The 26,797-nt window shown below is 37.6% G+C and overlaps 1 protein-coding gene across 1 annotated transcript; it reads right to left on the bottom strand.

Moving 5' to 3' along the window:
- Window positions 1-4,587: 4,587 nt before the first annotated feature.
- On the bottom strand, window positions 4,588-26,730 carry LOC128209826 (integrator complex subunit 7-like). The gene is made up of 21 exons (XM_052914062.1): window positions 26,603-26,730; window positions 24,585-24,714; window positions 23,961-24,107; window positions 22,579-22,716; window positions 22,048-22,177; window positions 20,630-20,746; window positions 18,407-18,529; window positions 17,914-18,028; window positions 17,475-17,591; window positions 14,889-14,998; window positions 13,966-14,062; window positions 13,289-13,431; window positions 12,212-12,397; window positions 11,702-11,848; window positions 9,062-9,256; window positions 8,688-8,793; window positions 8,468-8,531; window positions 7,737-7,875; window positions 7,332-7,430; window positions 6,917-7,105; window positions 4,588-6,577 (listed from the first exon to the last, which is right to left on the bottom strand). The coding sequence occupies exons 1-21, from the start codon at window positions 26,715-26,717 to the stop codon at window positions 6,314-6,316; spliced, it is 2,871 nt and encodes a 956-aa protein (XP_052770022.1). The 5' UTR covers window positions 26,718-26,730; the 3' UTR covers window positions 4,588-6,313.
- Between the last annotated feature and the right edge of the window lie 67 nt (window positions 26,731-26,797).

Raw genomic sequence — 26,797 nt, 5'->3', positions numbered from 1 at the left:
GCCCCAGTTCTAGGTACTTGCTTTAACCTGTGTTTGTGACACTGGTTTTCAAACACGATTCTTCTTTCTGCCATTTCAATTTCTGCTTCTAAAAGGCGTTGTCCCTCAAGATGTCTCGCTTGTCTGCAATTTTTGTACTCTTTTATTAAGTCAGTCTGCCTTTTTTCAATTTCAGCAAGTTTTAAGTATTGAATCTTTTGTTTCCTTTCGTCGATCTCTTGCATACTTTCAGTGGTATTTAATATCCGCCGTTCAATGCCTTCCTTTTTCATTTGTTTTTTTATTTTTCTGTGCTTTTTCCTCATAGTTTTTCTTGCCCGCTTCTTCTGAATTAGTGCTTGTCTTCTCTGTTTTTTATATTCCTCTTGTTTTCTTTTATTCCTCTGTTTCAACTCCTTTTTTTTCACTTTAAATGTTTCATGTAGTTCATGCCTCTCCTCTGAAAAAATCTCCCTGTCGCTTTTCTTTCTGTTCTTTCTTGGTGGCATGAGCTTTCGGACAAGTGTCTTGTGTTTCATCGATTCGCTTTCCTTGTATTCATGCAAATCTATTGCACATGGCACTTGTTTTATCTGAATTGTTTCATTGTTGCGTGTTACTTTGCTTTTCATATTCCTTTTGAATTTACTTAAATTTCTCAGCTCTTGTTGCCGCTGTTTTCTGTTAAGTGTTTTGTCATTTTTAACCCAGCTTCGCAAACTATGATAGCACGCATCTCTTTCTAACGTCAGTTTTGTCAATAAGCCGTTATATTCCCTGGAGAAGTTTGATACATCCTTTGGTCTTAGACAAAATGTATGAAAGAAAGATTCGATCCTGCTCTCCATAGTTTGTCTCAGATTGTCCGGCGGAATAAACATTGAAAAAAGTTTCCAAATGCCAATACGCATAGTCAAAAACGCATTACTGATTGTTCCATTTCTTGCTCCAAAGCTTGTTTTTGTCACTTTATTCTTCTTCCGAACTAATGAGTCGCCCATTCTTCTGGTCCTCTCTGAGATAGCATGACAAACATCGTGCACTGACTCACCAGCTCTACATGCTCGATCCATACACACTTTCTTTTTCAAACCCATGCTTTCTATAAGTCGTGTTATTTTTTGGGGTTCAGACCTTTGTTTCTTCTGCTCCATAATATCAGCGGTTTGGATTTTTTCAACCGTCCTTAAAGAACTGATATTGCCACCAAGACAGTCTTTCTTGTGTGAAGCGTGCAAATGCATGTCGTTCGGAAGCTTTTTATTACGAGGAGGAAGCAGTGGGCCTGGATTTAAAATCTTTACATTTGATAGCCAATTATCTAGTGTAACTCGATATTTCATCTGCTTGGCCGCTTCCTCTTTTTCATTCTCATACTGCTTATGCCTCTCAATCTCTCGTTCTATTCTCTCTTCTTTTATATTCTCTACACAAATGTCTCTTTTTGCCTGCCGTTTGATATTTTCGTCTTCTATATCCAAAGCGACCTGAAAATCCCAGTTGTGTTCTGTCTGTAACTCAATGTACATTTGTAGAACATGTTGCCTTTCCCGTTCAACCATGGCCAGGTCATTCATTTGTCTTTGTCCTTTCTGGTAATTTTGCTCAAAAACTTCTGCCATCCTTTCGACGAAGCTCTTCAGGTCGCTAATGCTTTTCACGAAATCCATTATGCCTAAAAGGTACTGAAAGAACTGATGCATGCAGTTGCGGTACAGCCGTTCTTCGCTGTCGGTGCAATTATCTTTGTTCATGTTATCCAAATCTCTTCTCATCCGATTTGTCACCTCGCCTATTTTTCCAACAGATCCATCCCTCATACGGTACGTGTATGTCATAGTAATGTATGTGTGAACCTTTATACATCTTTTAACATTTGTTCTTAAATTATCAAACAGTCGTATACCTGCCGTGTATACATCTAGAGCCCTGACATGATACATCGTCAGAAATGCGCAGACTTGGTCAAAATCGGGCAAGATAACTTCTTTTATTTTGTCCAGAGTATTGATGAGACGTTTCCTTTCAGTTCCGATCAGAACAAATGAATGATGCATTTCTTGTAATCCTACCTGGCACATTTCATAAATGCCATTGTCTACTGCAACTTGTCTGTGTTGAGTCACCGTTTCGAGCGGAAGTTCCGCCGCAACTGGAAGAACATCGTACATAATTGTCCTGTCGTCTTTTCTGGATGTAAAAAGTTCTTGTCTTACTTTTCTGTTTTCAGTATCGTAGGGTTTTACTTCAATGAACCTTGACACCGTGTTTTGATTTCCTTTGCGTTGCAACAGTTGCCCTTTATTTTCACACAAGACCATTGGTATTGACTTAATTTCATTTGGCAGTTTTCTATTTTCTCTCCGAAAATCACTCATCACTCTTGCAGTCATGTTAAATTCTTTGCACATGTTCTGCTTGCGGGTAGTCTCCGAAATATCTCTCAAAGTAGCATATGTGTCTCCTTCCGCACTGATCCCGGGATCGGTACTGTTACGCTGTTTCAATAAATGATATAAAAATAAGTTTCGTAGATCTTTTGATTTTACCTACGTAATTATTTGAAATCATCTATAGAATATATGTAGCAGGATATTGGGTAATAGTGTAAAAATATAAACGAGCTCATTGGAAATTGTGTATTTAACATACGCCTATATGCATTCCATTTTAAACTTACAAAAATATATAATTTAATTAGTCCAAATATCGTAAAAATATAAACGGACACACTGGAAAATGTGTCTTTAATGTTCGCGTAGACGCATTTAAATTTAAACGCTTTAAGAAACAGCGCTGTTGTATTTGTTTACAATTTCATCACTAATAATAAAAATAGACATACAAGAATTGTCAAACATGCTGGTCCCTTCACGGAGGGTCCGCTTGGATGCGCCATCTGTCACGCTTCCAGTCGTTGAGGACATATAGTAGCCCACATGAAGTGTGCTCTGTTTTGTTATAAGTACATCTAGAATAGTGGATTATATATTAGTATCATGATCCAACACTTCCCTGTTGCCACGATGATGACGGCGTCGTTAACGTTTTTCCATTGACGCTAGCGCAGATCTATGTTGATGACGTTAATAATTTTGGACGCGCCTTTTTTCAAAACTTACACTAATTATTATTATTATAATTATAGAAGGTAACACATTAAGACGGAAAATAAGACAACAATAATTTTGATGGTCTTTGGTAAAAAATGCAAAATCAGACTTTAAAATCAGAAGATGCCAGTTTAAAATTATCTCTAAGTTCGTTATCCTTTCTTATTATTTCTATAAATTGAATTCTTTTCGTAGAACAATTTTTATTTCTAACATTTCATCTTCTTTTTATAATATTTATATATATTTTTTAATATGTTTTTTTTTTCTTAGTACAGGGTTCAGAAGTTTCAATAATGTCCATGTAAAATAAGTTAATTTGCGTTGATATTTTTGGCATCAAACATTCTAAAAGTCGCCAGTTAACAAGATTGAATAAAGGTGTTTTTTAAAGAAAAAATGTATTGATTATCAATGATTGAACAAGTTGTTTTTTTTGAGAATGAAGAAAAACATTTGCACCTTTGAACTGCGGTCGAAGTTTTCATAAGATTTTTGACCATGACATTTGACCCCAAGGACAGTATAAGTCATCTACCTGTCAAGGGCACCCTACCGCAGAAGTTTCATGGTGTAAAGTCAAACCGTTCTTGTGTAGTTATTGTGCGGACAATACCTACCGTCCAACAGACCAACATTTGCAACAGGCATAAACAATCATGGGAATATGGGTTGAAGTGTTGTATGACAAGGTCTCAAGACCAACCTTACAGTTATCACAACTCCTGCATTCTTCCATCTATTGCAAACAACGGCATGGTCCAGATTTTAATTTTAGGTTCTTTATATGCTGATTAAGCTAATAACTCCATATTTGTTTTCGTAAAAAATGTGTTAAGTTCTTATTTTTAAAGAGTTTAAAACATTTAATGGAAAGATGAAAACAACTGACATATTCTTGTTTGTGAGATATTTTTTTTACATATATTATTAAAAGAAAATAATGGAAATCCCACTTCCAGTAAAAAAAAAAATTTTTATTTTTTTTTGTATAATTTTGTAAAACAAAGTAAAATAATTTGGCAAGAAGAAATAGGACACTTATGAATGTAATGCTTACAAAGTTTAGGGATATGCTCAAGTGAGGTAAATATACTTATGTTCAAAGTGAAAGTAGACAGTTTTAGTTTAAATGATGTTTTTAAAAACTTTGGTTTGTCATACATTAAAATTAAACTAAAGATCTGAATTCTCAAACCATAATTTATTTTCGAAAAAGTCAAAACCAGGAGCTCCCAAATTAGAATGTTAACTAACATTTCTTCCATAAATGTATCAAAACAGATCATGTAGAAAGTTTCCCCAAATACCCTTCTTTTGCATATTTGATCAAAAGACCTTTCTACCTCTTTTGTAGGCTGTTCTAGCTTTAAACAAAATTTAAAGTCTGAAATACTTGCTGCAATGAGATTCAGACTTTTGGGGTAAAAAAAAACTAACTTTTTGCATACGGTAAACAAATGTTAAATTTTTCTCAAATTAAAATACCAACAAGTTCTGCCATCATGCAGAATGTTTTGATGTTATTTATTCATAATGATCTACACACACTTTCAATGTCACATGAGCATATCTTTCAATAGCTCATTATTTTTTATCTAAACTTATTCTTAAAGTTTAAGAGATAGTGGTGATTCACTTTCACACAACTGGCAATGAAACAAATGAAAACATATTCAAACTTTATATCACATAACAGAATTGCAAAATTTCATAATTTATATCAAAACAAGAGCTGTCACAGTATGTGACGAATGCCCCCGAATGTAACATTGACCTATGAACAAGGTCAGTACATGAAAAGTTGATCTTGCCTTTACGTGTCAAATTCATATGGCAAGTTATTTTAAATTGCCACTGAACATAAAAAAATACCACCCATACTTGACAACCCACACTCTTATGTCCTTATATTCAGCATTCCATTGTGAATAAACACTAAGTGTATCTTTCACCTGAGAGGTAGGGACATGGGTCTTGCACGCGACACCTCATCTTGGTATGTCAAACACATATGGCAAGTTATTTTAAAATCTGTCCATACAAGAAAAAGTTACAGCCAGGACACAACAACCTATACTCTATGTCCTTTTATGCAGCATTCCATTGTGAATAAACACCTAAGTGTGACCTTGACCTTAGAGGTAGGGACACGGGTCTTGCACTCATATTGTCTTGGTATGTCTAACACGTGTGGCAAATTATTTTAAAATCTGTCCATACAAGAAAAAGTTACAGCCCGGACACGACAACCTATACTCTTTGTCCTTATATGCAGCATTCCATTGTGAATAAACACCTAAGTGTGACCTTGACCTTAGAGGTAGGGACACGGGTCATGCATGCGACACGTCATCTTGGTATGTGGCACACATGTGGCAAGTAATTTTAAAATCTGTCCATACAAGAAAAAGTTACAGCCCGGACACGACAGCCTATACTCTATGTCCTTATATGCAGCATTCCATTGTGAATAAATACCTAAGTGTGACCTTCACCTTAGAGGTAGGGACACCGGTCATGTAGCGACACATCGTCTTGGTATGTCAAACACATGTGGCAAGTTATTTTAATCTGTCCATACAAGAGAAAGTTACAGCCCGGACACGAGTTATTGAGCCGGACACACGGACAGACAGACGGTGCAATTTTAATATGCCCACCTTCGGGGGCATAAAAAGTTTATCCACATGGATAAAATACATGTTACATGAGTGATGTAACCTAATAAACAAAACGAAAACATATTTGATGTATAAACTGTTTAATCTGATTGGTTTTAGGGCAACACAATTTCATTATGATGAGATTACCACTCAAACAGTCTTAACAGCAATACACATGAAGACTGATGTACATATACCAAGTTTGTTTATGAATCAGACTATGGAAACACTTCCAAACAGTTTGCAAGTAAAGCTTGGTTACAATTTTATACATGAAACATGTTTTCACCACCCCTGGTAAAGTAAGCTATGAACAATCCTGTCACTGACTTGGCTTAGCTTGGCACTCAAGTCCCCACCCCACAACTCCACTATCCTAGTGTCCATGTACACCCGAATTGCCATTTCAACCGTTGACAATATTTACATGTTAACAAATGCCCAATGGTATTTCCCTCTGTGTGTTAAACCTCTGTGTAAGGCAAAATCTGTCCTACTCTATCTGTCATTTCACGGTAATTTTAAACCAGACTCCATCAGTCCCTTCCACAAGGCTCAGGGTTGTATCAGCTTAGAGAACCCTGGTCGCTGTGGTTGTCGCGTCTGCTGCTGACGCTGGATAGCATCATCGTATGACTTCACCTGAAGCGTGACACGAGGACCTGTATGCCATGTGACTCCACCCCCATCCAAGATGGCTGCCTCGATGTTGAGGGTATGCAGGCCAAGGACTGGGAAGCGGAGAAGGAAACTGACAGTGAAGTAGTCATTGTGGGGCTCAACGTTCTGCTCCAGGTGGTTCACCGTAGACTCGGTACCCTAAGACATAATGATTATCAGTGATTAATTCCTTCGATATTTCATTGCGTTTTGTAAAATATCAGATTGCAAAAACAGTAAACTTAAATTCTAATCCAAGTTAAAGCTATTCCAAAATCTAGTGCATGCATGCACTACTACTAGTATGATGTAAAGTGTTATGTCTTCTCAATTTTTATGCTTAACAAATGCCAGTTAACAAAAGGTATAGAACACAATCATTCTTTATGTCTAAAAATCTTAACGTTCAATTAGCTTCATAAGCAAACAAAACTTTCAGTCTACAATGACAAAGACATCCCAGACATGTACATGCATGGGATAACAAGCATGACAAACCTTGACATCAGAGTTGGAGAGGGTCCTTGTGAGGATACTGGAGTTGACTGTGATGCCAATTGCATGTATCCCTCGGTAAAGCCCGGGTCGGGGGCCGTGCTGGATCACACCCTCCACCTTCAAGGTCAGGAATGTGTCATTCTGTACAAGAATGGGCTCTGTGGCTGTCTGCTGGGGAGATATTGCCAGCTGAAAAACACATAGTTGATATGCTTTTTAATATGCAGTGTTTAAAACTGAGTCATACAAATATGCCGGTGGATAGAAATAAATTTGGCTAAAAAAATTCATAAGCAACATACATGTTTAAGGTTAGCATTGACCAATAAAGTCTTCCTTTGATATGGGTAAAAAGAAACCCATCTTCAAGCAAAAGGCTTGTGATGGCAATTCTGTGTAACAAAATGCAGCCCACCTTAAGTGCAGTCTGTTGGAGACTCTGGAAAAAGTAGCGAGGAAAACAGCAGGCTGACATCGCCAGTCTAGCTGCAGACTGCTGTAGGAACTCCAAGTGCTGTAAACACAGCAAAATGAAATGTACATCAGTGGTCTCATGGCATGTAAAACATTATAAAAAATCACAATAGGCTCGCATGAGAAACTTTTGAATAAAAAGTGGCAAAAAAAAGTTTCGTATGTAAAACTCTCTTTGAAGCCATGGACAAAAATACATGTTCTTTCTTAATAATTCATGTTTTATATATTTGTAAATGACAGCCAATTGACATTTTTAAATAAACTTACAAAATATAATTGAACACAGTGATGCTTGTGTGTATGTTATTGATAAAAGGCAAAAATGACCATAGAAGGTTCCTACCTTATACGAGATGACCTGTGTGCCCTCAGTGTGGAGCAAGGTAGCTAACTCTGTGTGGACTGTGTTGAGTAGCTGCTTGAACCTGTCCCCAGTTACCTCCCCTACACCAAGAACCATCTTGTCCGCTAATAGCGCTTGACTGGATATGGAAGATCAGTGTATTAAATTGGAGATAATTTACAAACAACAACAGGAATTTGTTTTGTGGTTTTTAAGATACTGAAAAGCAACAGGAAAGATAATCTTTTTCTAAACAGTCCTTAACAAGAGCTGTTGCAGAGACTATTTCACAGCTTTTAACAAGAATTTCGAAGTCCAATAATAATGGGAAATCTTTGGATTAAAATGCAAAATAGTTTTATCTAGTTTGATAAAGTAAGTACGTTGGATGGTCGAAAATCCTTGCATTAAGTTTCAATGCAATATGCCATGAAGTTGTTGAGATGTTAACTTATGTGTGCTTACATGCAAAACCTTAACCAGAATTTCTAAGTTGAATAATAAAAACACATTATTTGCATCATATGCAAAAAAGAGTTATCATACTTGATTAAATAAGTAGGTTGAACAGTTGGGAACACCTGTCTAAAATTTCATTTTAATGTATGAAGTATTTACTAAAATATTGACTTAAGGAAGAGCTTTTCTAACTTGATTAATTAAGCAGGTTGGATGGTTGGGAAAACGATTATCAAGTTGTATTCACTTTGAAAGAGTAACACAACACCTACCCATCCTGGCTGGTCTGAGCAATGGAAGAAAGGGCCAACTTCATCAGCTCACAGCTTGTCTGTAGTCGGTTTGGGGGTCAAGGAATAAAACATGTCAATTTTGTTTGCAATTTATGTACACAAATATGCTTTCGGCTTTGTAGAAAAGAGCTTCACCTGGTGCTAGAATTCCATTTTTTAACATATTGTACTGCAATGGAACTCTAGACATTGCAAGGATACTGTTGTATGTTTGTGAGGGTGGCGGGGTCGGCGTCGAAGGACTGTTGATAGAGAGACGCCAGCCCTTCACTGATTTTCTCATACTCCTTACAGCAACGACGCAACTGAAATTACACAGATTGGGATCAAAATAAAATTAATATATAACTTTAGTTTTTCTAATTGTTTCATCCTAAAAATAGGGCACCCTAATAGCAGTGACTAAAGCTGCAGGGGTTAAGCTACCAACATAGCAGCCTAAGCAATTATTACTTATTTTTTGCTGCATACACATTGTATAAACTACACGTTATTGTAATAATTTCAAGAAACAGTGAACATGCATTACACTGCCTTAAAATGAACTGAAGGGTAAACAAGGAAGATAGCTACCTGTGTTACTATGTGCTCATACTTGGTGATTTCCTGGCCGCTGGTTTGAGCCTGTGCAGTGGCGATTGCAGGGGGTGGGCACGTGCGGAATGTGTTACACGTGCGCAGCAGCTGGCCATGGGACTCTAGCAGGGATGTACGCAGGGAGATATACTCTGTCTGGAACTGTTGGGAGAAACTTGGCACCACTGCAGCCTGGAATATGATGACATTATTATACACTGCAGTCTGAAATATGAGATCATTATATCACTGCAGCCTGGAATATGATGACATTATTATATACTGCAGCCTGAAATATGAGAACATTATATACACTGCAGCCTGAAATATGAGGACATTATATACACTGCAGCCTGAAATATGAGAACATTATATACACTGCAGCCTGAAATAAGAGAACATTATATACACTGCAGCCTGAAATATGAGAACATTATATCACTGCAGCCTGAAATATGAGGACATTATATACACTGCAGCCTGGAATATGAGGACATTATTTTACACTGCAGCCTGGAATATGAGGACATTATTATACACTGCAGCCTAGAATATGAGGACATTATTATACACTGCAGCCTGGAATATATGAAGACATAATAATTATACTCTGCAGCCTGGGATATGAGGACATAATAATTATACACTGCAGCCTGGAATATGAGGACATTATATACACCACAACCTGGAATATGAGGACATAATAATTATACACTGCAGCCTGGAATATGAGAACATTATATACTCTGCAGCCTTGAATATGAGGACATAATTATACACTGCAGCCAGGATATGAGGACATTATATACACCACAGCCTGGAATACGAGGACATTATATACACCACAGCCTGGAATACAAGGACATTATATACACCGCAGCCTGGAATATGAGAACATTATATACACTGTAGCCTGGAAAATGAGGACATTATATACACCACAACCTGGAATACGAGGACATAATATACACCACAGCCTGGAATATGAGGACATTATATACACCGCAGCCTGGAATATGAGGACATTATATCCACTGCAGCCTGGAATATGAGGACATTATATACACTGCATCCTGGAATATGAGGACATTATATACACCACAGCCTGGAATATGAGGACATTATATACACCACAGCCTGGAATACAAGGACATTATATACACCGCAACCTGGAATACAAGGACATTATATACACTGTAGCCTGGAAAATGAGGACATTATATACACCGCAGCCAGAAATACGAGGACATTATATACACCACAGCCTGGATTATGAGGACATTATAAACACCACAGCCTGGATTATGAGGACATTATATACACTGCATCCTGGAATATGAGGACATTATATACACCACAGCCTGGAATATGAGGACATTATATACACCACAGCCTGGAATACAATGACATTATATACACCGCAACCTGGAATACAAGGACATTATATACACTGTAGCCTGGAAAATGAGGACATTATATACACCGCAGCCAGAAATACGAGGACATTATATACACCACAGCCTGGATTATGAGGACATTATAAACACCGCAGCCTGGAATATGAGGACATTATATCCACTGCAGCCTGGAATATGAGGACATTATATACACCACAGCCTAGATTATGAGGACATTATATACACTGCAGCCTGGAATATGAGGACATTATATACACCACAGCCTGGAATATGAGGACATTATATACACCACAGCCTGGAATACAAGGACATTATATACACTGCAGCCTGGAATATGAGGACATTATATACACCGCAGCCTGGAATATGAGGACATAATATACACCGCAGCCTGGAATATGAGGACATTATATACACCACAGCCTGGAATACAAGGACATTATATACACTGCAGCCTGGAATATAAGGACATTATATACACCACAACCTGGAATACGAGGACATTATATACACCACAGCCTGGAATATGAGGACATTATATACACCGCAACCTGGAATACAAGGACATTATATACACTGTAGCCTGGAAAATGAGGACATTATATACGCCGCAGCCAGAAATACGAGGACATCATATACACCACAGCCTGGATTATGAGGACATTATATACACCGCAGCCTGGAATATGAGGACATTATATCCACTGCAGCCTGGAATATGAGGACATCATATACACCACAGCCTGGATTATGAGGACATTATATACACTGCAGCCTGGAACATGAGGACATTAAATACACCACAGCCTGGAATATGAGGACATTATATACACCGCAGCCTGGAATATGAGGACATTTTATACCCTGCAGTCTGGAATATGAGGACATTTTATACACTGTAGCCGTGAATATGCGGACATTATATACACCACAGCCTGGAATATGAGAACATTATATACACCACAGCCTAAAATATGAGGACATTATATACATCGCAGTCTGGAATATGAGGACATTTTATAGACTGTAGCCTGGAATATGAGGAAATTATATACACCACAGCATGAAATATGAGGACATTATATACACCACAGCCTGGAATATGAGGACATTATATAGACTACAGCCTGGAAAAGGAGGACTTAATTTATGATCTAGCTGATTTCAAAATCAGGTACCTTACACTGGAATATTTTTAACAGTTCTCCCTTTAGCCTACCTTGATGGCAGCAATGGCGCGGTGGTAGTGTGAGAGAGCACCCTGTATGGTGGTTATTGGGTTGTCTTCTCTGGCCTGGAGCTTCCTCTCACCAGCACACACCTCCCGCAGACCACACAGCCAGAAGTGAAAGTGTTCAGAAGACACCTGGCAATAGAGTGGATAGATCAGTGTTAGAAATGAAGTGAATTGAAATATAAAAAAATAAGCAAATCAGAAAGTACAGATAGAATTCCACATAGTGATACTTCAATCTATTTTTCTGTATTCCACAATGCATGCTTCATGTTGACTAAACATTACAATTGATGTTTGAAGCATGGATTTTAACAATTGCTAGATTTCAGATACAGAAAAGTGTTTTTCTTAAACTTGACATTTCAGATATGAACACATTGTCATGTTTAATTCTGTCATGTTTAATTCTCCTTTGAATGTCATGTTAAATTATGATACATCATAATCAAGGCAAACAATATTTCTGATATTTTTAAATCATTCCACAATTACCTGTAATGCAAGCCCCTGCAGCAGCCTGTGAGCGACTCCACTCTGGCCGTACCTCATGGCCTGGCGGGCGAGCTTGTAGCCCAGCCAGGGGTCAGCTGCCTGGAAACATGAGATCATCACTTCCTCTGCCCGACCAGGGATGGGTGACCCCTCTGCCACTTGGAACAGTACTGTACATAGGTACACCTAAGAGGGAGCAAATACTGTGAAATCATTTATATTCTTGGAACATTAACTTTTGTGATTTCTGTTGATTTGGTAATCCAAGAATTCAAGATCTCAATAAAGACCTGAATGAAAATTGGACCTTAAATTCTCAAATAATGCTGCCTATGTAAAAGGGTATAGATGTATTCACATGAAATATACATGGTCGTGGTATACTGTGTATAAATCATTGTTTGCACTACTATGAATATCTGATATATTATTTAACTTCCATAATAATAGATTAAAGATAATAACTTGCATTCAATGTTTTTGTATGACATTGCAGCAACATTTAAAAAAGCTGATTATTAACTTCCTGCGCAGAAACAGGTTAAATGTGCTGATAATTAACATCATGACTGTGTTTGAGAGTTGGCAAAGTGGCACACATGACTTTGATCAAATATTTAATTGACTATTTATAAGGTTTATCCTTACTCAATAATGTGTTCACAGTATGCAAAAATGCTTAATTGACATTTAATTGCTCGATTTTTTATATCCTTGACGTGGGTGCATCTTTATTTATGAATCTTAATTTACCAATCGAGTGATAATTGACATGGGTATCTGTGCTAATTGGCATATTGTCCCACTGTAGCAAAAGCATAGACTGCATGACGTAGATCATGATAAATAGTATGAGAACAGCGCATCTTTTTTATAACATGAAAATCCACAATTTTAAGTACCTATGAAATTGTCATTTTTTTAAAAAACATGAGATTTCATGCCTACAAATTATTTCACAGCGCTTTACCAAACTTGATGGCACTGTTTCTGTTGCATTTGGAGGAGTAGCATTAAATTTGTCTTCATAGTATACAAACTTCATTTCAAACGAATACTCAAAAGCATGATGTGTACCTGCATCTGGTGAGGCTGTGTATCTTCAAATGTGGAAGACTGGAGAAGAGACAGGAGCTGTGGTATGACTGACTTCTGTAGGAGGGCCTGATTCACCGAGCCAATAGCTGCCAACGCTTCACACAACACTGCTGCTACATGAACTGAAAATGACGGAATAGTGATCTGTTGTATATGAATGATGTAAGAAAGAAGGATACTATAGTAAGCTGTATGAAAATGGTAATCTTGCAGGCATTGAAATTCAGAAAAGTGGTGTGGACAACCAACTTGGGCATTAGGGTTTGCTTCAAAGATCCAATGGCTGTCACCGACTCACACAGCACTGAAGCTACAAGCAATGGACATAAATGTGATGCTTGTATGGCAAAGCTTATTTCTGATGAATGTCCAAAGACAAACATTCGCATAGCATTCTCACTTGGACTAACGTTTGACAATCACGTTCTCACATCAAGGACTCACATTTGTCAATCCTTTGACTAACATCTTGCCAATATTTGGACTCACGTTTGGCAATTCTTTGACTAACATCTTGCCAATATTTGGACTCATGTTTGGCAATTCTTTGACTAACATATTGCCAATATTTGGACTCACGTTTGGCAATTCTTAGATTCACATATGGTTATCCTCGGTCTATACGTTTTGTTTTTGGTAGTTCAAATAAAACATACCTGAGACATCAGGCAGCATGCTGGTGATGCAGGTTACGAACATGTCTGCAGTTTTGGGCTGGGATTTCACCATTTGTACAGCACACTTCAGGCACACCTGAAATGAAATGGTAACAAATGAAATTGATATAAGTAGAATGTATTAGAAGGAAAATCTACATTCACAGAACCTGTTCATTTAAGAATTGAATATTCTGTTACAGCCTTGTAGTGATGTATGCACTTTCGGTCGGTAAAACTCCCAACCTCCAAGTCAAGTTTGAGGACCAAAGGTGGAGGCATTGTCAAGTTATCACTCCGACAAGCTTTTAACATTCAAGGTCACAGGGTCCTTGACCTTTGAGACATCAAAATCAATAGGGGTCATCTACTGGTCAAGACCAAACTCCAAGTTTGAGGAACATAAGTCCAGGATTTGTTATCACTCGGACAAGCTTTGGTCTACCGAACTACCTACCAACCGACCTACCAACTGACATGTGCAATTTTATAAACCCCTTCTTTTTGGAAGGGGGGCATAAAAAATGATTCAGTATTTTGTTATATCATTACACAGAAATTTATTAATACAGCTTGGCTCTGGACATTTGTTTACTGATGAAAAGGCATAATGCATTGTAAGATTACTAATGTAAACAATTGTATGAGTCAAATCAAAATTTGTTGATTGTTGGATATCATGCATCTATACAGTGATGTCACCAAAAGTAGTTTGTATGAATATGCGTTAGCCTTATTTGCATTCCCAGATGCTTTATCATGAAGAACATTCAAAATGTAGGTGTATCCTTGTGCACAAAGTTTTTTAAAATTCCACCACTCAGGATACTTCTTCTAACGACATGTGGATTTATGGTCATAAAACTGAAACAAAAGTTAAACAACATGTAGGTAAGCAGCAATGTTCATCCAAAGTTTGCTACCTTGAGCTGAGTGATGTGTTCAGGGTCTATGAGATGGACCAGTATCTGTGTCTGTATGGCTGTGGCCACCCCATCCACCAGGCTGGTCCCGCCCCAGTGTTCTGTGTTCTCTAGAAGAGTAGTGAAAAGGTAATCAAACCTCATACTACTAATAAAAGGATGACACTACTACATGTACAAGCCAACAGAACAGAAATTTGTGATGAATTCTACTGAATATCAATATGATCCACCTACACTATAGGTTCTTACTCCTAGCTTTACCGGTAGTAGCAACTATTTAAGAATTTGATCTAGATCTGTCATTGGTACATGTACATATTCTCTTAAACAAGAGATGTTTGTCAAACATTATGCCCCCCCCCCCCAGTTTTAAGATTATGACCATTAAAGTGTGAGGATAGAGTGTGTTATGACCATGACCTTTTACTCTATGAACTCAAAATCCAGAGTCATCAGCTGGTCACCAGAAACCTTAATGTTAAGTTCGAGGGCCATGGGTGCAGGCATTGTCAAGTTATCACAGACAAGTTTTTTTCCGTTCAAGGTCACTGTGACCTTGACCTTTGACCCAATGACCCCTTAAATCATAAGGGGTCATCTACAAGTCAGATGCAACTCCAAGTCAAGTTTGAAGGCCATGGGTTCAGGCATTGTTGAGTTATCACTCGGACAACCTTTTACCATTCAAGATCACTTTGACCTTGACCTTTGGCTCTATGAATCCTAAAATCAATAAGGGTGATCTACTGGTCAGGCTTAACATCCATGTCAAGTTTAATGATCATAGGTTCAGGCATTGTTGAGATATCAGTGGGAGAAGATTTGTTAACTTTTTTGCGTTAAAGGTTACTGTGACATTGACCTTGGCCTGATGACCCCCAAAGTCGATAGGGGTCATCTACTGGGCAGGTCCAACCTTCATGTCAAGTTGATGACCATAGGTCCAGGAATTGTCGAGTTCGCTTTCAAGGTCACTGTGACCTTGACATTTACCCCTAAAATCAATAGGGGTCATCTACTGGTCAGGCCCAACCTCCATGTCAAGTTTGAGGGCCATGGTTGCAGGCATTTTTGAGTTATCACTCGGACAACCTTTTATCATTCAAGGTCACTGTGACCTTGACCTTTGGCCCAATGACCCCTAAAATCAATAGGGACCATCTTCTGGCCAGGCCCAACCTCCAAGTCAAGTTTGAGGGCCATGGGTGCAGGCATTGTCGAGTTATCACTCGGATAACCTTTTACCATTCCAGGTCACTGTGACCTTGACCTTTAGCCCAATGACCCCTAAAATCAATAGGGACCATCTTCTGGCCAGGCCCAACCTCCAAGTCAAGTTAAAGGGCCATGGGTGCAGGCATTGTCGAGTTATCACTCGGACAACCTTTTACCATTCCAGGTCACTGTGACCTTGACCTTTGGCCAGATGACCCCCAAAAACCATAGGGGTCATCTCCTGGTCAGGCCAATTCTCCAAGTCAAGTTTGAGGGCCATGGGTGCAGGCATTGTCGAGTTATCACTCGGACAACCTTTTACCATTCAAGGTGACTGAGACCTTGACCTTTGGCCAGATGACCCCCAAAAACAAAAGGGGTCATGTACTGGTCAGGCCCAATTCCAAGTCAAGTTTGAGGGCCATGGGTGCAGGCATTGTCAAGTTATCACACGGAAAACCTTTAACCATTCAAGGTGACTGTGACCTTGACCTTTGGCCCGATGACCCCCAAAAACAATAGGGGTCTTCTGCTGGTCAGGCCCAACCACCAATTCAATTATGAGGGCCATGGGTGCAGGCATTGTAAATATCACTCGGACAACCCTTTACCATTCATGGTCACTGTGACCTTGACCTTTGGCCCGATGACCCCCAAAAACAAAAGGGGTCATCTACTGGTCAGCCCCAACCTCCAATTCAATTATGAGGGCCATGGGTGCAGGCATTGTCAAGTTATCACTCGGACGACCTTTTACCATTCAACCTTTGGCCTTGGCCTGATGACCCCCCAAAACAATAGGGGTCATCTACTGGTCAGGTCCAACCTCCATGTCAAGTTTGAGGGCCATGGGTGCAGGCATTGTTGAGTTATCACTCGGACAAGCTTTAAAATTATTTTACCATTAAAGGTCACTGTGACCTTGACCTTTGACCCCCAAAATCAATAGGGGTCATCTACTGGTCAGGCCCAACCTTCATGTGAAGTTTGATGACCATACGTCCAGGAATTGTTGAGTTATCACTCGGACAAGCTTTGGTCTACCGACGGACCGACGGACCGACCGACCGACATACCGACATGCTTGTGCAAAGCAATATACCCCTCTTCTTCGAAGGGGGGCATAATTATTCCTATATTGATCTTGGTTGTGTTGTCTCTCTTGCCAAGTGATTTAGGACTGACAACAACAAGGTGTAGCAGTAGTCCTACTGGGCCTATCCTGTTTTTGGGCCTATCCTGTTGTTTTTTAATTTGAACATATTTCAAAGAAATAAGTTATAAGGTCATTAACATTTGAGAAAGCATCATTGTTGGTTGAAATAATTTTGCACTATTTGAGAGATGTAGACAGTATTCTGTACGTACTAGTGGCAAGGTATGCTATGACAATGTTGGTGTAGAACTCAACCACACTGGAGGCCAGTACCGGATCCTCGCTGCCGTAACTCAGGTTACACACCGACATCAGTGTGCTGTCCAGATCTGCAATGGATTAAGAAAATATCAATAAGTCCGTTGTTTGAAAATTTGCAGCCTCTAAAATGTTTTCAATATTTCCAGAACTTTGTAGTTGGTCTAACATTGAAACCCTTAAACTCTTCTGTGTCAATTGTATCAGCCATGAAATTTAAATCATCACAATGATCAATTGCCTGTCATATTCAGTACAGGTATCAAGTCCTTGCAAACTACATGTGTTATACACAAAATGTTTATGTTAACAAAGTATGAAAGATAAGCGGCTGAACAAAATATACATCTTTGTGATGTTACATGAAAATAACGTCAAATAATGTAGTCGTACCATGCTTGTTGAAGATTAGCCTAAATGTAAGGTCTCGGGAGAGCAGCGCAAGAACGGTGACAGCCAACCTGGCACGGGGAACTGAATCCTCATCCAGGACATAATGGCACAGTTTCTGAAACTCACGAGAGAGACATGTACTGAAAATCAAACATGCAGCAATGATGATAATCAGTCACATTCGAGATAAACATGTACTTTTTGGTGTTACTCACATTCGAGATAAACATGTACGGTACTTTTTGGTGATACCCACATTTGAGATAACCATGTACTTTTTGTATTCCAGTCTATTGCACTACTACTGATCTACTGGTTAACAGCTTTAAATATACATGTAAAAGACAGAATGATGCAAGGAGCCTAAAAACCTGTTTTGTATTGATTGTGATAGTGTGAGTTTTTCTTATTATTTCACAAAAATAGTTAATAACATGAATACATTTTGAAACCTCATTATAGGAGTCTTTATGGTACAATGTTGCAAACCCACCTCTGTATGTACATGATTCCAGAGGTGTGGGGCTTTGCGAGCCAAGGTACATAACTCCTGCAGACATACGACCTTCACATGACCTCGCGGGTCACTTGATAACTCATCCAGCAATAGCTTTATCTGAAACAGATCACCAAAATACAAGGTTTGGAAATCAATAGATTAGTAAATGAAAACTTGTTGGATATCATTCAGTCTGATACCAGAAACCCTTATTTTCAACAGTACACATGAGCTGTTTTAAATAGTGATTCAATTCTTGTGGACTAGTATCACTGTGTGGGAACGTACACCGGATATAGCTCAAAAAGTGATCAATCGATAAGCGTTTGATTTTGACACTTGGACAGTTTTCTATCATTTGTTTTGTTTTTTATGGTGATATATTTAACAAAATCGAAGAGTTTTGAATTACTTGATACTGTGCAATATACGTTTATGATGGAAATGTTTCTCCTCTTTTGTATAATAGCCCAATTCTCGCCGAAAGTTGCATGATCGCTCACAAATGTTCATTTATGTGGTACAATTTCAAACATAAATCAACAAATTGAAAACAAGAATAAAAACTGAATCGAGCGATTTCATTGTAATTACATTATCTAGTAATGGGTAAAATATCAATATGATATCTTTTGTTGTTACGGAGATATTCATACCTTTTGATGCCCTGGCTGTGTACTGGGGATAGATGAAGCAAATAAACAACTGCACAGGGGATAGCTATTAAGTGGACTGAGGATAGTAACGATGTATTTAGAAAAACGAGACTGTGATAATGATTACGGCTATTTATCCATACGCGAGCTCGAGGGAAATTGTTCGATGTTGTCCATATCGAGGGGTGAGAGCAAAAACATGTTGTTGTTCTTTGTATCTGTATGCACTTAAAACTGTTTCATTCATATATATTAGTCAACCATGATGTGTTTTTCACAAGCATCAATATCTAAATATTTGAAATAGGCCGGTAATCTGATTTATTGAGTAACACAAAACATATGGCCGTAGAATTTATGTGGTGTTTTCTATTCATATATATAATATTGCTTTGTAATTCAAGAAGGTACATTTTTGCAAACAGAAATCACCAGTAGGGAATGAGATATTGTGATCAAATTTGGAACACGTAAAGCTTTTTTCTAAGCTTGGGTCGATGTTGGTATTACTTAGAACAGAATAATGGTCTCTGCTCGTTCACTTCAGTGAGAAAGAATGCATTGTGACCAACCTTGACATTTACGCAGCATGCATATATACGTTCATTTAGGAGAGCATGGATCAAACTCGTTGTTAACTGAAGTTTGCTCAATAATTTCTTATCAAATTGTACTCTCACTTTTTGCAGATTATTTGAAAGTTCGAAATAGACATATACATGTAAAGTGTATATTAACAGTGTTACTATCAATTTGTGTCCCATTTTACATGTTATCACCAGGACACACATTTCTCAACTTTGAAACTATCCCCAGTACATAATACGGCTATACCCAGTACAGTACTCTGAACATTTCTAAGGATATATCTTTAACAGTTTAAAAGCTACATTGCCATTTCTTACAATACAAATAGTTGAGCTTATTCGTGTGAAATCCTTCAATTCAGATTTTTTTATTTATTCGATATATTTCCTAAAAATAACAATACTTGTCAGAATTCAGTAAGTTTTGAGGTGATCATCTCAGATTTGAAGAAACATTTTACGAGGTCTGCTAAATCGTAAGCACTTTAATAAAGTATACCATATGCCAAATTTAGCATTCATCTATTAGTTCAAACACTTGCTTCATTTGTGGATACGGTAGATATGCGTTAACACAGCAAGATCTTACCTCTGGTAAATTAAAAACTAATTGCATAATTGTCTGTTTACTTATCACTTAGAATAATTTACTGTCCTTAAACAAATAGCAACATACACACTTAACAAGTCAGTGAAGTAACCATCTATGCCAACACACTAGTGAAATTGATAAAAATCTCAACTTACAAGACTTAAAACGTTATTTTTCCAAAATTGAGTACAACTCTTTCTTTGTTGTCATGTTGTATTTCAAGTTCATTCAGTTCAATTTCAGATAATTTAAGGATAACTAATAGAGAAATAGGCAGAAAACTTCATAAATTTGAATGAGATCCAAATATTTAGTAACCATACTGAAAGAGGAAGAAATTTCTGCTCCAGGTTTGAGTTACCACTAACAACAAGTGCCCTACCTGTGCTGGTATGTCCGTCAGAGAAAGGACTGCTAACTGTGACATTGTTCGAAGAGTCGTGACCTTGAACTTCTCTGCTGGATAGCCTAGCAACAGGCTCATACAAACATTCCGAGCCTGGAATTATAAATTAGCCATTTCTTTACATAAGTACAGGTTACATTGAAACAATAGCATACAAAGACTAGCTGCAATGGGACGAAAACCAGGTTTTCAAAATTGTGCAATAAAAAGGCCTGGGCAAACTGAACGAGTAATGGATAGGCATACATATGGACAGGGATAACTCTATATACTTTTTAATGTTATGAGCGCGCCGCTGAATAGGTTGATGAAACATTTTGTGAAGGGTTGTCCAAGTATTGTAACAAACATTCAACTGATATTGGTATATTGGCGGCATGCCAGCTACTGCTGAACATTTGTGCCAAGTTATTTTAAAGTCCCCCTATGCATGGCCAAGTTACAGCCAAGACAAGCCAAAATACAAGGAATTTTGACCAATGACTTTTAAAGTGTGACCTTGACCTTTGAACTGTAGACATGAGTCTTGAAAGTTACACGCCATCTTCTTATGGTGCACATATGTGCCATGTCAATAACTTATTTAACTAGAAATGTGTCCATAGGACACGGATGCCCCCACTTCGATTTTTTGTCACAGAAAATAAGCCATAATGATTATTCAGGATAAATGATTAAAGCGATTTCCATGGCTATCGAACTTGATCAAGATATTATGGTCACAAACATGTGTTAAAAGTTTGGTGAGGATTGGACAAACAGTTTTCAAGAATTAGATCGGAAACAATCTTCGGGACGTATTTTTCAAGTCTTTTTTTGCAAATAAAGGGCCATAACTCCTAAATGACAAAAGCGATTTCCATGGCTATCGAACTTGATCAAGATATTATGGTCACAATCATGTATGTAAAGTTTGGTGAGGATTGGACACATACTTTTCAAGAATTAGATTGGAAACATATATTTTTGAAGTATTTTTGGCAAAAAAGGGCCGTAACTCCTAAATGACTAAAGCGATTTCCATGACTATCGAACTTGATCAAGATATTATGGTCACAAACATGTGTTTAAAGTTTGGTGAGGATTGGACAAACGGTTTTCAAGAATTAGATCGGAAACAATCTTCGGGACGTACGTACGTACAGACAGACAGACGTACGTACGGACAAGGGCAACCCTATATGCCGCCACTTTGTGGGGGCATAAAAACCCCTTTGCAGGGCCAAGTTACAGACAGATCATGAAATTGTTGACCCCCTTTTGCACAACAACATGCCTCAACCTAATACCCTTACTATAATGATATTACGCAAAAAGTACTTTGTCAGATGCTAGCCAAACAGTGCAATTTCATTTATGATAATCAGATTCAAAAAAGCCAAAGCTATATATACCTTGGTTGCCATGGCGACGTCATGGTGCATATACTGTAGGATGGGTATGAGGGAGAGTTTCAGGTCCACTGGCGTTGCCACACTGTGAATCATCTCTGAGATACGGTCACAAATGTTTCCTGCAAACACACTGAAAAAAACCTTGATTTATTGGTCAATTGCTTATATTGGATTGATTGATCAACTATTTATACTAGAATTGTTGGTCAACTACTTATACTGGATTAATTGATCAACTGTTTGTACTGGATAAATTGATCAACTGGAAATACTTGATTAATTGATCAACTGTTTGTACTGGATAAATTGATCAACTGGAAATACTTGATTAATTGATCAACTGTTTGTACTGTATAAATTGATCAACTGTTTATACTGGATTAATCATTTATTCATTGAAACATACAATTGTACTACCATAATTCATCCTTCCCATAGCAAAATGTAAATAAACACATGTCACAGTTTATGAGGCTTAAGTTTTCCAAAATGAGACTGAAACCATTTGTTACAAGTTGAACACATTCAAACCTCGATTGCTCAGAGAACTTCTGTGCAGCAAAGATGGCTGCCTGCACCTCTACAGCATCGTGAGAGTCAAGACTGACCACAATACTGTGGTGAATGTTCTTCCTCTCCGCTATGATCAGGGAAATGTTCCCAAGGGCTCTGGAATGGCAAAAATGACAAAAATGCAATACCCATACACCCTGCAATAAAAAATCGATATGCCAAACCTTAACTTTAAATATGGAATATATTATTTAGCGGCTCTCACACACTGGACACTAGCCTGTAGTATCTTAAAATAAATGAACAAAGAAATCAATCAAAATGTATCTTTAATCTTTATGAGATCGTATCATTTAACTCTGAAAATTGATGGGATGTATGCAGGAATGCGGATCTAAAATGCCCAGTACCAGAAAGACACCGTACCAGAAAGGTCCAGTACCAGAAAGGCCCAGTATTAAAAAACTAACATTTGTTTATTTATGAAAAAGGTACTAGGAAATTTAACAGTAACCTATATAAAAAACTTATAATATTTTACAATATAAAAATAAAATAAGTATGGTTGGCACATTAAAAACAAAACCAAGTGTTAGAAATATTTTTTACAGGACACTGAACATAAATAAACTAAGATATCTTTTAGTTTCATTATAGCATAAATGCAAATAATCAGTATTTTTACCTAGACGCCAAGTGGCACCATGTCGAGCCCATTTGAAGAGCCTTTGACACAGCCATAATGCTCTTCCATGCAAGTGCAATACAGAATAACATGAAGTTGAACAATACGTAGCATATGCGACACTTTGCCTCAGCATGGTAAACCTCCATGGCAAGTTTTTAAAAATTCCTATAAATGCACTGTAAAGATAAGGTTCATTCCAGGCCAGACATATCAATTATACGCATTAATAACATCATATGAATAAATACTGTTTAAACCAGAACAAAAGTTCTCATTTTGACATTTAACTTTTAAGTATGATCTTAATCCAGGTACACCCCTGGGTCTTGTGCGTGACATGGCTCCTCATCATGGTGAACCTCAATGGCAAGTTTTTAGAAAAACGGTCAAAATACAGCCAAGACAAATTCAGTCCAGACAGTCAGACGCAGGCATGCACATACATGGATACGCCATTGTGACAACTATGTCATGCTCACCGCAAGCATGCTCGTCAAAAATCAATCTGAGAATACATGCTCTATGGTTTGCATAGACTAGAGACTCAGACAGGATCTTCTTGGATAGAGCCTTCTTGGTACTGGGCCTTTTTGGACAGAGCCTTTCAGGGACTGGGCCTTTTTGGACACAGCCTTTCAGGTACTGGGCCTTATTGACCCAACAATCCTTGCAGTTATGAACATTAAGAGTGACTGAACAATGCTTTCTTTACCTTAGTGTTACAGCCCTGGCCACTGGGTCATTGCTGTGATAGACAGCAAATATCCTCCGCATGAACTCCTCCACATTGAGAATCTTGTCAAGGTGTTTCCCACTCTCTGCTGTCACACGCAGGATACACCAGCGGATAAAATTATTCCTGTAGAATGAATCTCAATTGTAAAAAAACAACAGAAAATTCAGTGAAGTACAAATGTAAGATGCTTAGCAGCTATATTATTATATATTTTAAGGCTTAGATTCTTAACAAACAAATTTTCATCAAAATTCAGCAGACCGAAATAAACATTTATTAAATCAGTGGTCAAGATAAGCACAAGCCAAGCAAGCCCTGCACTGATAAAATGCTTTCCAGGCTTGCTTAACTTCTTGGTTTTATATAGCAGGGCTTGTTTATAGACTTTGATTGCAAGCACTTATGTAAGTAGTGGGGATTGTTAATTCAAAAGTCTCATTTCAATGACTGTTTTAAATTGCATTTTCTTGTTTGCTTGCTTAATAGACTAGAACATATATATATATATATATATATATATATATATATATATATATATATATATATATATATATATATATAATCTTTCATAAACAAAAATACACTGGATTACAAACTTACCCTGATCTGAATACATCAGACAGTCGAAGGAAAGCAGAATTGATGAGGATGGGAAATGGGTACTTTTCAAACAGCTTTGGGAATCGCACCACAGCCTCACACTGTACACCAACCTTCATGGATCTCAATCCTATCAAAAAAAAATCTCTGTTAGCGAAAAAAGGCAAACAGCTTGACATGGTTACATCAACTTACATGTATATCTGTTACTTGAAATCATAATTTTAATTCACTTTACAAGTTCTTGTAAACGCCAACAATCATTTAAATCTAAGTAAATTTTTGCTTTTCAATACAGGGTTCGAAACTGGACTCACATAATACCAATTTTTAATTATTGCTTGTCACTGTTGCCCAAGCTTGCAAAATTCTGCAAGTGCATATTTATCTTCTCAGTCTCAGATCAAAAGCAGAGCACTTGATAGTCAAACTAGGCTATTCAATTACCAGATACATTGTATAAGTAATGGATGCCAGTGCACTCTGCACTGGTAATGGATGTGACATTATGGTTCCACATTGTCTGATTGTAGTGCTTCAATGTGTGTATTGGGTTTTCCCCATAAATACTCTAGATTTCTGAGGTTAAATTTAAGAGCGTTATTCACACATCTCCATCAATCAATCTACGAATAAGTAAATGAAACATTTAGACCTTCATTTTGTTATGGATACAAGCAAAAAGATGAAGCTGCAGCTTATGTAATGATTTTTAATGCATGTCATTTTGCGAGAAAGCTCTAAAACCACTTGCAAATACATGCAATTGCATAATTTCTATTGGGGAAATGGCTCTGAAGCACTGCTTACCGTACACCACATCACAAAAAATTAATGACAGCATTCACATCGCGAAAATGTGTGGCAGAATTTAGAGTCTTTGATTTTTATTTGGCGACTATCCATATCCAACTTCTTGTTTTCCTAGCCAAGAATGATAGATCCCAGTGCTAAGTAAATAGAGTGGACAGATAAGGGGCACCTGCTAGATATAGTCTAAAATATTAGACGTGTTATACGTGATTCTTCCAATCCCTAACGTCTAAACGGGAATGTGCAAAAAACAGGGGTGTTTTAAAAATATTGAAATTGTTTTAAGTGAAGTATTTTATGGTTGAAATTGATCATAAAGAGTTATATTCATATTTTACCATGTAAGTGAAATGCTATTTTGCACTAAACAAGCATTTAATGCATTAAAACAAGTTGTTTACCTTTCCAATAAAACGAAAGTTGACTGACACAGAAAACAATTATGCGAAGGGGAACAACTCGATACAATCGTAATAACTCGGCCTCCTCCGACAAAGCTTCGAGATAGACCTCGTTATACAATCGTAACAACTCCGCCATGGCCGAAATGTTCCGAGCGATTTAAAACTGTGCCCTGAAGCCTTGCAGGTGCCCTTCATGTATATATCGTTATGTTTTGACAGAATGAAATGAAGAAAAGCCGTCAAACTCATAATTATAAGTTGGATATTTATTTTTTGTGTACGGAACTAATATAAAATAACATTATCTGGTAATATTTCTTGTTTTTATGATTTTTATAGACGCTATATGCTTTAACCCGGAATCCTGATCAGAACAACTACCCACTTTTGATACTAAACAATTTGTACGTGAAGGAAAAAATGGTGATGCTGAATTAGGGTTTCATGAAACACTCAAGTGTAAACACAAAAGGTATTGGCTAAAAAAGTAATACGTAACTTTTGTGTTTTTATTTATCAATGAAGTGTTAAGTTTTGTGGAGTAACAGCTGAAGAATATATTTTACATTGGTATGTGGCGTTTAAGCAACAAAATGAATATCCAAATGTTAAAAAAGTTCCCTTTATGCACATTATCGTTGCTAGTTTCAAACAAATTGGGTGTCTGAACCTGTCAGAAAATTAGGTGTCTCGGGCCTCCTTAATTATTCAAGGGTACAAAATTACCAAAAAACTGGCACCAGTAAGGTAAACCTTTAACCTAGGGGAAGTGCACCATTGTATTTTAAACTACGAAATTACCTCTATCAAGATCGGATAACGCTGTATTGGCATCTTGTTCTTGTTCAAATGGTGAACTTTCTTGTTTAAATGGGCGAACAGACGAATGTTGAAAAGCCGACATGGGCGCAGCCATGTTTATTTTTTGGTGTTCGTCGTCAGTGGACGCATGATTATTTACGCAAACTTTAATAAGCGTCTTCCAATCTCAGAAAT

The sequence above is a fragment of the Mya arenaria genome, chromosome 11 (genome assembly GCF_026914265.1).
Source record: "Mya arenaria isolate MELC-2E11 chromosome 11, ASM2691426v1".
Classification (NCBI taxonomy): domain Eukaryota; kingdom Metazoa; phylum Mollusca; class Bivalvia; order Myida; family Myidae; genus Mya; species Mya arenaria.
The sequence above is the reverse complement of the archived record's forward strand: the minus strand, read 5'-3'. Positions and strand labels throughout refer to the sequence as shown.